A 14,992-nucleotide genomic window follows, 5' to 3' on the forward strand; every position below is an offset into this window, starting at 1 on the left:
CATATCATAAATCATATGGTAAAATATTGATATGCAAAAAAGAAAAATGTTAACAGGAGACTCCATACATCCATGACAAAATTTCAGCATGCTCCCATAAAGCCATTGTTGGCACAAATTCTTGAAGCATTTGTTGATATATCCAGATTCACATAACTAAAGGTCTCTTTGACAGATTGACATTAAATGACAACATCTGTTGATTTATTCAGATTCATATAACCAAAGATCTCTTTGACAGATTGATCTTATATGGCAACATCTTCTTTATGCTTTCACATTCTATCCTGATTGAGCTTTTGCAGAGTCTTCTTGAATAACTTCATCTTCTCCAATAACTTCATCATTTTTCTTGGCTTGGGATGATGATGGTGGCTGAAGAATGCGAGGAACACCATTAAGCCAGGGGTGCTGAAGAACTTGCCCTGCTGCAGGTCTATTCTCAGGTACAAAATCCAAGAGAGGACCAAGAAAATCACTGAATTCATCTGCATCCTTTGCACAAAACTTAAATTTCTCTTGGAGCAAATTGGTCAATGGCATAAATTGAAACTTCCTGTACCCCTTCAGATCACCATTTTCATCAAAAAGATCAGGAGAGAGATCGCCACCCATAGCAATTTTCTTGGGCATTACACCAAGGAGTTCCATCATTATACCCAAGTGATTTACAACAACATGTTCCATCTTCTTGTCCTCCACCGGGTCAAACAACACACTTCCTGTAGCAAGTTCAAAGGCAATGCATGCAAAAGACCACAAATCTGCTGGAGTGGAGAATGGAGATTGTATAAGAGTCTCTGGACACTTGTAATAAAGTGTTTGAATATGACCCATGCTTTGCTTAGTTGTCTGACGACCATTACCAAGATCAGCAATCTTGCACCTAGCATCAATGGGTTCCATTGATTTCGTCTCACAAGGAATTCTTCTTTTATGTTTTCCTTCAAAGATATCATTTAAGATCTCATTAGTACCCCATGCCATGTTTATTCTTACACATTCAGCATTTGCCTCATGCCCAGAGCTTTGAACTATTGATTTGCTCCTCTTTGAGCTTGAAGCAATGGCAGATTTGCCATTGTTGGAAGGTGGTAAAAATGGGGCTCCAATCATCTTGGGATCTTTTTTTGGGTCAATGGGGGAGACCAAGAGAATGTTCTCTGGTTTGAGATCTGTGTGAATGATTGAAACTCTTGTATGCAAGAAATCAAGTCCCCTGAGGACATGAAAACATATTTCTTTCACCATGTGCAATGGAATACCCTTCGCCTTGTAATGGCCAAGAAGAGTCTTTAAATTGTCTCCTAGAAGCTCAAGAACCAAGCAAATATATTTCCCATATGGTCCAATGTGTATGAAATCGTCAAGCAATTTAACCACACATTGTTTGTCCTCTGGATCCTTCTCTGCTATGATCTTGAGGATTCTAATCTCCCTTTGGGCTGTTTCTGTAAACCAACTTTTGTTCTTTGTTATCTTGAGGGCCACATATCTTTTGAATTGGGTGTCCCATGCGAGCCAAACGGTGGAAAAAGTGCCAAAACCCAGCTTGGATTGCACCACATAACGACCATTTTTGAATGATTCGCCTCTTTGAAAAGTGTTTTCTTCATCTGTTGTGCTGCTGCCCATTCGCTTCTTCTCTTTCTGCAGACAAGAAATCTTTCTTCAATTGAAATCTTTCTGCTTAAGCAATTCCTACAGACAAGAAATCTTTCTTCACTTTGGACCAGCAAACTTAACCGTTGTGGGGTTACTAAGTTTTCGTTCTTTTCTTTTATGATTTTCTTCAAAAATCCAGTACCAAACCCAATTTAGATTTGATATAAGATTCTTGCTATTATTGCAAGATTCTGCCTATTTCTGATCTAGTTTGAAATACAACTGGTAACGATATGCAACGCCTACAGACAAGATCTCTTAATTTTGGATTTCCATGCACAAGAATTTGGCTTCATGGTAAATGAAGTCGAGGAATTTAAGGTCACTATTGGATTCATGGTTCATTATTTATTGAATCCAATGGTTTTATTTAATGTAGTTTATTTTGTTGGGATTAATATGTCTCGTTTAGAGTCTAAAGTATTTGGAAGTCTTAAAATTGTGGAATTAGTGTTTAAGGTTGCTATCTTGGAATTATGACTAGTTTCTATTATGATTATGGCGAGTTCTCGTTTGATAGAAGAGTCGTGAAGAGTTATTTTTAAGCATTTGGTATTTTTTTTATGAAGTCTATTTTTAACAAGTGGTGTGAGGTAGATGTTGCATACAAAAAGGTGATTGTTATGGATAAGTTATCTTTTGTTGCTTTGGAATTGTTATATGCAATGTGTCATGAATTTAGCAAGTTGTTGTTTATGACATTACACGCCTCTTTATAAATGGAGTTTATTTTGGAAACCATGGGTGCTTTTTGTTGGTGTTGAGCTCTAAAAATATGTGGCTTCTTAGCATGTTTCATATGATAGGTTGGATATCTTCTAAGAAGCTTTTATGTGTAAATTTTTCTCTAGGTCTATGAATTGTATTGTAATTGTTGCTATTGTTGATAATACAATTGAGTCTTGCTTTTGGAATGCAAATTTTTTACCTAAAGGGTTTTGCAACACACACACACACACACACACACACACACACACACACACATGGTGTTTGTGGAAAATCCTTAGTTTAAATTTAATTTTATATATTTTCTAATCTACAATTGTTTAAGGGTTTATAATAGATTTATACATTTTCTCTCATGTTAGATATAACATTTGGAGGTGTTGTTTTGCACTTTGGTTTCCTTTCTATTGGTATAAGAGTTTGGGTAGCTTTGTTACTATTGGTTTTTTGTAATTATCTAGCTTTAATAAAAATTTCATAGAGAGGGGGATTTTTATAAGGTCTTGTTGCAAGATTAATATGACAAGCATCTCAAATATGATAGAGGCAAAGAAGTTTAATGACAGTAATTTTGAGTTGTGAAAACTCAAAATGGAGGGCATGCTCATAGATAGAGATCTATGGGTTGTAGTTTCTTCGACGAAACCCCAAATCGCAATGTGGGATGCATGAGATAAATAGATTAGAAAACAAAAGGTTTTATAAGGCTTAGTTTGGATGATTCTATCCTTTTGAATGTGCATGAAGAGAAAATTGTAGTTGATATTTGGAATAGTCTTGCTAATATTTATTAGAGGAAATCTTTGGTTTATAAGCTATATGATGCTCTTATGGTTGTTGTTCTCATTAATGGGGAGTCTCATTCGTATGACTTTAATGACAATGGATTAGGTTTGAATGTGTCTTGTTTAGACATATTGAAAGCTATTAAGGCTGATATGTTCACTATTAAACCTTATAACATTTCTATGTGTGGCTTTGATAACATTGTTAAGAAGAATTTGGGAATCATAACTCTACCTATTTAGGTATGGCTATCCTAGATACTCTACTTTATGTGATGTTTGGACCTCTCAATTACAATCTCCTTATGGGAAGACCTTGATTCAATAACATGCATGTTATTCCCTCCACAATTTATTGTAAAGTCAAATTATTTTACAACAATCTGATGTACACTCATCATACAGATGATTAACCTAATAGTTGTTTGAATACTGAGTCTACTAAAGCATCAAAACATAGTGAAGAGACTAAAATTGAAAATGAAACTCAGTCAAGTGAAGAACCTTCCTCTTCCACTCTATCTTAGGATGATTGGGGCACTTTAGATTTTACTCCTACCTTTATTAGAGAAATGTAGGTTTCCAACCTTTCTTTTATGAAACCTTGAGGAGAACCTAAAATTGAAATAGTTGCTTCCCCTCCTTTTTGAGGAAGAGTTGAGTAACAACTATGTCATTGCTTCATCTAATGAAACTATTTTACTTGGTTATTATGACATAATGACCTATCAAGCTCCTTTATCTCTTTTTGGCATGGTTTCTCGTTACATGGTCCTAGTTATAATTTCTCACTAAACATGGTTTTAGTGGTTGAGTTGCATAAAATGTGAACAAGGAATACCTATTCACCTAACAAATGATGGTTGTGAGCATACTTATCATTAGGGATTCAACCATTATAACCAACATGCCTTCTTTCTAAATGTAAATCACATTTTTGATGTTCCTCTGAAATTAGTGAACCTGCATATTATCGCATTAGATTAGAAACCACCTATGGATTATTGGAATTCTTTAGAATAACTGGGGGGGGGGGGGGTCAATCAGTTATCCAAGATCTAGATGTATAAATAAAACTTTTCACGACTTAGTAAACCCATATCCATAGAACATTTTCATCGTGCATGCATCCATTAGATTATGCAATCACTTAAACTTGTAGGTCATTATCAAATCAATTTGTAGAAATGCAAACATGAAACAAATGAATTCAATAACACAATTGACATAATGATTTAACACATAAATCCAATTTGGAAAAAACCACCAGCAACATGCTACTCATTCTCACTCTTTCGAAGTGCTGCCCTGTAAAAGGCCAACCCTATTAAAGGTTACAATGAACACTGTTAAATGTGACCCAGTTAAAGGATTTCAATCACCCTGTTAGGAGTGAGCCTTATTAGAGGACTTTAGATCATTCACTTGGAATGTCACTTGGTTAAAGGATTTATAAATGATTGTTAGGTCAACCTTAATCCAAAGGATTTACCCTAGACTGATATGATGATTAGAGAATAACAGTAAGACTTGATCTGATAACAACTTACAACTCCATTTGCAAATTATAGATCTCTGTTTTAGTCCCCCATTTTTCTTGGCTTTCACACTCTTCAACTCTAATAGCTTGATCACCCTTCAAGCATCCACACCCTTAAGCCTTCTTGCTTTGCTTGCCAATGCAGATTCTTTACTTCGGTAATTGAATGAAGAAAATACCCTAGACTCCTTATCTTCCATAGGTTCTCGCACATGACAACTCTTGCTTCTAACCAGTCATCTCTATAAATAGAGAATTAAGATATTTTTATATTCATCCTCCATTTTCCATTTTAGGGTTAGGTTGGATTAGGTAGGATTTAACGAATCTACCTGTCATTTCATTTCATTCCCTTCTAGAAACTTCTCCTTCAATCCTCTTTGAATTCCCCTCAAAACAGTTCATCATGGATTCTATGCCACCAAATCATCAATCTTATCTTCCACACGGTTCACACAATCCAAGAAAACAAACTTATTCGCTTAGATTCATTGAATTATTGATCTTTCTCATAACACTGACACTCTATATTAACAGGCTTCTAATTCTTGACACATACGGTATTGCTTGGCATCCTCTATTAAATCACTTGTCATGAACTAAAGTTTACTGGTGCTTGACATCAACTAAACTTTACTCGACTTACACTAAAACTGACTTTTCTCAGCTCCCACTAATTTTCTACTTGGCTTGTACTAACTTTTCTCAACACCTACTATGAAGAATCTTAAGCTTGGTAGACAAACTTTTTTTAACTTATTCTTTTGAACTTAATTAGTGTAACCAATCTTTGCAACCTTAAGTAGATTATCAATGCACTATAATATCACCATCTTAACTAATACTTGTACTTCTTTTCATATCATAACTCAACCTTTCCTCTAGGTACTATTGTTACCTCATTTGATCAAATCCTCTTCATCCATCAAATAAATGATAGTACTTAAATCATATAAGCAATTGGCTTACCAACAACTAGTAGGTTTGACATCAATGACAAAATAATGATTGAAACACATTTATCATACTTGTATAAATCTATTTTCAACAATATCTTTTTTTATCTTCGATACTATAGAAAAATTCTTAGGGATATATGATGATTTTCCTTCTTTTCATCATAATAAGAGAAAGCCATATTAGTTGAACACGTATGGATATCTGGACAAGAAAGAGATTTTGAACAATATTTTAATTCTCTCCCACCCATAGAAGATACTTAGAAGAATAATCTCTTAATCACTAATACTGTGGATGTACAAGTTGATCCTAACAACCCTAAGAAGGTTATCAAGATTGGACAATTTATAGATCTAGACAGAAATTATAAACTTACCAATATTCTTCTTGAATTCTTAGATTTTTTTTTCTTGTGTGTATTTGGACATGCCTAACATTAATCCTAAGACCATCACTTATTTACATAGTTCTTGCATCTAATGCAAAAAAAATTAAGAAAATAATTTTTAACATGAAGCATTGCTCTTCTTGTCAAGGCTAAAATAGAGAAACTCTTCAATGTCAGTTTCATATGTCTTATAGATTATTCCCCTTAAATTTATAATATTGTGGATGCCTCAAAGGGTTGAATAAGATAAGGATGCGCATTGACTTTTAGGATTAAAAAACTCCATAAAGGATGATTTTTCCCTCCTTAATATTGATATGATTATAGCCTCTATGGTGGTTGAAATGTTATTGTCCTTTATGGATGGATTTTTAGGATATAATCATTTTTTTATTCCTTTTTATGATCAATACAAGACCACCTTCATCACTCCTTTTTATTACCAAGATCAACAATCTTGCACCTAGCATCAATGGGCTCCCTTAATTTCTTCTCACAAGGAATTTTTCTTTTATTTTTTTCGTCAAATAAATAATTTAAGTTCTCATTAGTACCCCATGCCATTTTGTTTCTTACACATTCACCCAACTTCTCATTTTCACCATTTGCTTCATACCAACAATTTTGAACTATTGACTTGCTCCTCTTTGAGCTTGAAGAAATGCCATATTTACCATTGTTGGAAGGTGGTATAAATGGGGTTGCAATCATCTTGGGATCTTTTTTGGGTCAATGGGGGAAACCAAGAGATTTTTTTCTGGTTTGAGATCTCTATGAATGATTGAAACTCTTCTATGCAAATAATCAAGTCCCGTAAGGACATGAAAACATATTTCTTTCCTCATGTGTAGTGGAATGCCCTTCACCTTGTAATGACCAAGAAGATTCCTTAAATTATCTCCTAGAAGCTCAAGAACCAATAAAACATATTTCCCATATGGCCCAATGTGTATGAAATCATCAAGTGATTTGACCGTGCATTGTTTTTCCTTTGGATCATTCTTTGCTATGAACTTGAGAATTCTAATCTCCCTTTGGGTCATTTTTGTAAACCAACATTTTTTCTTTGTTATCTTGAGGGCCACATATTCATTGAATTGGGTTACTACAATATTTGGGGTCAAATTGTGATGGCAATTTGTGATGATGGTGTAATTTGTGGTGAATTTCATATTTTTTTTGTAATTATCCCTAATGTCATCACAATATTGATGTCTACGTCACAATTGTGATGCCTGTGTGAGTATAAATTAAAAAAAAAATGACAAATCATTCCCCATCTATTTTGATTATCGAGTGTTGTGCGTGAAAGAGGGTGGATAGTTGTGAACATTGTTGTGCCTTGTCATTGGTGCATTTCATTATTGTGATCTCTGCATTTTATTGCTCTGTGATTTCGTTGATATGTATCTTTGGAATTCATTGTCGTTCCCTTGCTTTGCAATTTGGTTTTCATACCCTTTTGATCTTTGCATTTCATTGTCATTTCCTTGCACTACAATTTCGTTGTCGTGTTCTTGTTTTGTGATTTTGTTGCCATGTTGTGCCCTTGTGATGCTATTGTGTTGTTGTGTCATGCCCTTTCTCTATAATTTATTTGTCATGCCCTTTCTCTATAATTTATTTGTCATGCCCTAGCTCTACGATTTTCTTCAAGGAAGCTATGAAAATGTTCATTTCTTTTCCTTCTAAATAGGTATCTTTTTGTATTTTCTTCTAAACATGTATATTTATAGATCTTTTAAAAGGTGCTTTTTACATCTTAGCACAACAAAAAAAGATCCAGCTACATACATATTCTAGAATCCAAATAATAAAACAATAAAACTCACTCAACTTGTGTTAAGTGACTTACCTCAAGATCCTCCACAAAAAAAAATGCAGACCATGAAAAATAGGCAGAGTTCACAAGAAATTCTACAAAAACATATAATAGTAGATATTTTTTTTAGAAAGAAACTAGCCATAACCTAGTTAAATAGGTCTAGTTGCTGATTAGTTGGGCTGATTAAAAATTATTATAGAATTGTCATCAGATTAGGTACAATAATACGAACAATCAGTTGGTCTTAGCTAGCAGGATCAAATACAATTTTCCAAGGTTATAAAATTGCATATGCAAGGACTTGAAGAATAACTTTATTGAAGATTTGAGTGTAAGGAGTTGATGAAGCAAGTTTTTCTTCTTTGTAAATTCCATAATCACAAGGCTCATTCCCTTGCAAAAGCCTTGGCTACAATGACATTACCTCTAAACCATGCATAGGATGTTAAAGTGGTTCCCAACCTTGAAACACTCTTATAAGCATTTGATACTTGGGATCATCGCACATAGAGTATGCCAATACTTAAAACACTCATATAAGCATTTGATATTTGGACTATAAATTCTCAAAGACACTTGCAATTAATTCCAATGTCATAGTACCTACCGCAACACTTTCATGGATTCTATCCAGTGGCTCCCATAATATCATCTATGTTGTCTAGATGTTGCTTTTGTCATGTAGTCTCTTTCTAAAGCCGCTCCTTCTCCTTCTCTTTCTAAAGTCATTCCTTCCCCTTCACTCTCATGCCTTAAATTTTGATTATCAAACTTTTGAATATCTACCTCTCCCTTATCTAAAATCAACTTCACATTGTTTTGTAACTCTGGCATAGGTGTTTGATCATCAATAGCTTTCATTTCACAATTCAAGTTTTCAAGATTGGTCAACACCCTCACTTGCATACCTCTCATGTCAAGCACTTTTTGTACTATTTCAACACCATGTTCTTGCTTCTAAGTTAACAGTTCTTTAGGTGCATTTTCCTATAAAACATTAGTTTTGTTGAACAATTGTAAACTCTTAGAGAGTGCATTGTTGTTTTCATGTATGTGTGTGTGTGTGTGTGTGTGTGTGTGTGTGTGTGTGTGTGGATGTATATGTATGTATGCATGTATGTATATGTATGTATGTATGTATATATAGAGAAATCTTGTGCATTGTGGATTATGGATTATAAACAAAAAATAAAAGAAAAAATAACATTAATCATTCCCCATTTGTTTTGATTGATTGTGGATAGTTGCGCATGAAAGAGGGTGGATAGCTCTGAATGAGGGTGGAGAACTTTGATGTTTGTGGAGATTGATGGAGATCTAGGATTTTTTTGTCGTTCCCTTGTGATTGCTGCATTTTTTTCTTTTGTTGTGCCCTTGCTCTATGATTTTATTCAAGGGGAGAAGAGTTACCTATGTAAATGTTCTTTTTTTTTCCCTTCTAAACATGTATCTCTTGTTCATATATAATAGCTTTGGTTAGATTCACGGATAGCTGATTATGATGATTATATGCATATGTGCATGCATTTCTTTATATCAATTCACTATGTGAACTACTTTACATGCATACATACACACTTTCATATTACTTGTGCTAAATTAAATTACTCATTCATGTCTTGAATTCACACAAGCAATTATCCTTGCATTTAGTTGAAATTATTCATACCAAACTAAATATGCAGAAATTTGTACTTATAGATTATATTATCTCTTGGTGATTGAGTAAAGATCTCATGCATAATATCATCCAGGTAATGGCCAGATGCATTCACATTAAGTCATAGTAGGATCGACAAGATGATCCATTTATGTTACTTCATACTTGTTTTATTGAACATTTTGTTTAACATAATTAGTGATATTAGAATTATACAGCTACATCTAGTACTTTTGTTTACTTTATTTAATCATATACATTGACTGTTATTTTTCTTAAAATTAGATTGTATATTTGTTATCACTAAAACACAAATATAGAACATTTAGGTGTATTTTGGTTCATAATAATCCATGCACCACAAATCAAAATCAAAGTTCACATTTCAAAGGCCAAAGGTTCTGAACATGAAACTAGTGATTCAAAGTGTTGGTTCATCAATCTGAATGTACAGTTCAATGGTTCAAGTTTGACAATTCCAAGTAGTCCATACCATTTCAAAAGATCAAGTCCAATGATTTGTACCTGGCAATTTGATGATATAGAAATTAAATATGGAGGATGATGTATTGGCATCACAAACGAATCATACCATATCCATAAAAAACATCTAATCTTCTATAAGTCTCTCTCCTCTAAAGACCCAATACATGGAGCCATTATTATCATGAGTAGACTCACTCTCCTTAGACAAATTCAATTGAAACTATTCATACCAGAAAACACATGAAAAAATATGTACTTACAAATTATATTATCTCTTGGTGATTGAGTAAAGATCAAATACAATTTTCCAAGGTGATAAAATTGCATATGCATATGTATGTGTGTGTGTGTGTGTGTGTACGTGTGTATGTATGCATGTGTATATGTATGTATGTATGCATATATATGTATCTTTGCATCTTTTTATCAGTCCCTTGTGATCTTTGTATATGTATGTATGTATGTATGTATATACATATATACATATGTATATATATGTATATACATACATACATGCATAGGGACACACATATGTAGGAAAATATAAAGAGATACATGTTTAGAAGGAAAAGAAAAGAACATTTACATAGGTACCTCTTCTCCCCTTGAAGAAAATCACAGATCCCTACTACATTTGTGCTCAAATACATAATAAATTACACCACTGTCATAAATTGTTGTCACAATTTGACCCCAGATGTTGTAGTGCATACAAAGGACACACAGATCATAAGGGAATGACACACCAAAAAAATTGCAAACAACAAGGGCGCAACAATTAAATGCAGAGATCAGAAGGGCATGACAATGAAATGCAGTGATCACAAGGGCACAAAAATGAAATTGTAGATCTCCACTGATCTCCACAAAAGGCCCAAAATTGAAATGAAGAGATCATAAGGGCACAATAATTAAATGCAGTAATCACAAGGGCACAATAATTAAATGCAGTAATCACAAGGGCATGGCAATGAAATATCCACCAATGTTTAGAGCTCTCCACCCTCATTTGGAGCTCTCCACCCTCTTTCGCATGCATCTATCCACAATCAAGACAAATGGAGAGTGATTTATGTTGTATTCTTTTTTTAAAAATATATATAATCAACTTTACATTGTGTTGTAACTCTGGCATAGGTGTTTGATCCTTGATAGCTTTCATTTCAGCATTTCAACATTCAATTTTTCAAGTTTCCTCTTCATTTTATAGTCCTTTCCACCCTAAAAACCACTTTGTTACTTCATTAAAATCAAAACTTGAATGAAGCCAATGATACAAAACCTGTTGCCACTTTGAAAAAAATGTTGCCTCCAACATTGCAACCATGTGATAAATGGGAATAACACATGCCTGAGCCATAACCCAGTTAAATTGGTCTAGTTGTTGATTAGTTGGGTTGATTAAAAATTCCCGTAGAACTATCATCAGATTAGGTATGATAAAATGAATAATCAATTATTCCTAGCTAGCAAGATCAAATACAAATTTCCAAGGTGATAAAATTACATATGCATATGCATCACTTGCATGCCAGGAATGAAGTGCATTCCCCAATTTATAACGAATGGTTGAATATAAAGGCCTCATATGTTGGCCCAACAATGGAAGCCAAGGATGTAACCATGCATATATTGAAGTTAATTATGACATCACTATATGATCCTAAATATTATGAAGTACTAAAACTAGTAGTAACTTCTCTCACGTCTCCAAAAAATGTAGCATAGGTTTAGGGTCCCTTGGCTTCTAGGAATTTGTAGCATAGGTTCAAGGTAGTAACTCCTTACACTCAACTCTTCACTGAAGTTATTCTCTCTTCCACAATGACATTACCTCTAAACCATGCAAAGGATGTTGAAGTGGTTCCCAACCTTGAAAAACTCTTATAAGCAATGACAAAGAAAATGTAGATGTAATACATGACAAATTGCACAACTTGTAGTCTTTATGTTAAAGCATGTAGCTTTGGTTTGACAATAACTGTGATCAACACACACACACACACACACACACACACACACACACACACACACACACACATGTATATATGTATACCAGTATGATATACATACTATTATATATATATATATATATATATATGTATGTATATATATATACATATATATATGTATATATATATACATATATATGTATATATATATATATATATGTATGTATATATATATATATATATATATATATATGTATATATATATACATATACATATACATATACATATACATATACATATGTATATGTATATGTATATGTATATGTATATACATATACATACCAATGCATAGTTGAAACCAATGATCATATATATATTGTCTGAGATCTCATTTAAGGCATGATTGAAACTTATTTTGATTTATTTGATTTTAGATCACCATCGATCTATATTATATTGGGTTTTAGTTTATAATGATTAGTAATACATGATTTAGACTTGTGTTAAGTCTATAAAAATTGGGTTTGATAAACCATCACTGAACTGGTGTGAATGTTCATGTTCATGTTTCCATTTGGAAACATGCCCATTCACTATTATGCCCCTTTCTGTGATTGGGAATGTTCATGTCTCCATACAAAGACATGCCCTTTCACCATCACAAATCAATGTTCATACCTACAATAAAAGTTATGCATCAGTCAACCATGAATATGAAATCTAGTAAGAAACTTTACACTTTATAAAGACAAAGAGATCTTTCTTAAGGTGCTTATTACATATTAGCACAACATAAAATTGATCTAGTTGCACACATATTCCATAATCCAAATAATAAAACAATTAAAATCACTCAACCCATGACAAGTGACTTAGGTTAGGATCCTCTACAAAAATAATACAAACCAGGAAAAATGGGCAGAGTTCACAAGAAATTTTATAAAAACATATCATAGAAGGTATTTTTAGAAAAAAACAAGCCATAACCATAATTAGTTGTTCCTAGCTAGCAAGATCAAATACAATTTTCCAGGGTGATAAAATTGCATATGCGGATGTATGTATGTATGAATATCTATGTATGTATATAAGTATGTATGTATATATGTATGTATGTATATACATGTATATTTGTATATGTGTATACGTACATACATACAAACACACACACATATTTGTGTGTTTATGTATGTGTGTATGTATATATAGAGAGAGATCTTGTGGATTGTGGAGATCAGTGGAGATCTAGGATTTCATTGTCATGCCTTTGTGATCTCTATATATGTATGTACATATATATGTATGTATGTATGTGTATACACACACACACACACATATAGACATATGTATATGTACATATATGTGTAAATGTATGTATGTATGCATGTATGTATGTATGTATATAAATAGAGAGACTTTGGCACAACATAAAAATAATAAAACTCACTCAATAGGTAGCATGGCCACAGATGCAATGTTGACACCTAGTGGTAAGTAGATTCCTCTTTTTCTCTCTCATTTTTCATGTTTTTATTTCACTTGAACAATATAAAGAGTGAGTTAGGACATATATAGGTTAACCTTACATTAACTGTAAACTACAACACAAAGGTTGCATCAAGGTATTACAATATTGTAATAATAGAAAACTGTTTGATTTGCCCAAGTGTGTGTATGATGGTGAAGAGTTGTATTAGGTGAGTAAAGCTCACCAATGGTTATAGCAATACAACTACATCAAAACAATTAGAAACCATAGCTACATATTTGTTAGAGTGAGTAGTTCAAGGCTCTTGATCCTGTGGATATGGGTATGTAGGTATCCTGGTAGTTGGAGTATGCCTCCAGTGTACAGATGCCTTGGACATAGTTAGGTAGCACTTAACTATTTTAAGACATTATATGTTTGCTAAGAGCATACACAAGTTCCTCAAGATGACTCCCATTATTAAATTTCCATATATATTTTTCGTGTTATCATTCATTTCTTTATTAATTTTATTATAAGAATCCATCACATTTTGTATTAGGTGATGAAACCTATTGGTACAATTTATATGTTTAGAAAATGGGAGTATGATTACACTAAAACATGTCCCACATTTAACTCAATTAGGGTTTTCTATAAGTTTTCTATGGACTCAAAAGGATTATCATTTGGTGTTGTGAGTTATAAATGGAAATCTCTTTATTGTCTAACTGTGGAACATATTTTGAATTGGTGGGTATGTTGTATGTCATTTATAGATTCAATAGAGATTTTGGTAGTGTGGGTTGTAAAATAATTTCATGTTTATGATCTACTAATGGAGATGAGTTTCTTAATTACAACTTTAATTGGTACATATGTGTGCAGGTTATGAAAGGATTAGAAGTTCCCGATGATCTAACAATGAAGATGAGTTTCATACAAGTTGAAATGGTTCATATGTAAGTTATAAATCTTTAGATAGAGATTTCATTTTATGATTTGATGTGTATGTTGTAAATTATCTTGTAGATTTTTTTTTGTGGTCTCATTATGGGTGTGAATTTCATATATGTTGGATTGCTACTAAAAATAATTGTAGACTTAAATATAGATCTTTTTGTATTGTTTTTGTGTACTTCCTCTAGTAATAACCTCAATTATTACTAGTCATCACCCACATTTTGCATCCTACAAGGGAATATTGCAAGTCATTGTAGTTAAATGGCGAGAAGATTATGTAAGAATTAGATTTGGTGTTGAGGAAGGCAAGTGGAGACCAAAATGTTTTTTCCTCTATCCTTTCCACATGAAAAAAATATTAATCCAATTTCATTCATTGTTGCAATCTGCACATCGGATGGCTTTCCACATCCAAAATCAACCTCATACAATGGAAATACTAGAAAGCTTACTGCATTAGTTCCATATACATACCCATCCATCATTGCAATCAACTTGTGTTTTTCCATGATATTCTCAAAGACACTTGTAAGTGATTCTAATGTTAGAGTACGTACCACAACACTTTCCTAG

General features: G+C 33.0%; 1 protein-coding gene across 1 annotated transcript in view; it reads right to left on the reverse strand.

The window, feature by feature from the left end:
• Positions 1-282: 282 nt before the first annotated feature.
• The window catches only part of LOC149530767 (uncharacterized), a 49,102-nt gene continuing 34,392 nt past the window's right edge, over positions 283-14,992 (reverse strand). Inside the window, exon 7 of the mRNA XM_089808238.1 lies at positions 283-1,650. Coding sequence (XP_089664364.1) covers positions 283-1,650 — 1,368 coding nt within the window. The remainder of the gene's footprint in view (positions 1,651-14,992) is intronic.

Source organism: Cupressus sempervirens, chromosome 11 (assembly GCF_028749045.1).
Source record: "Cupressus sempervirens isolate cs-2001-9-10 chromosome 11, ASM2874904v1, whole genome shotgun sequence".
In the NCBI taxonomy this organism is placed as follows: domain Eukaryota; kingdom Viridiplantae; phylum Streptophyta; class Pinopsida; order Cupressales; family Cupressaceae; genus Cupressus; species Cupressus sempervirens.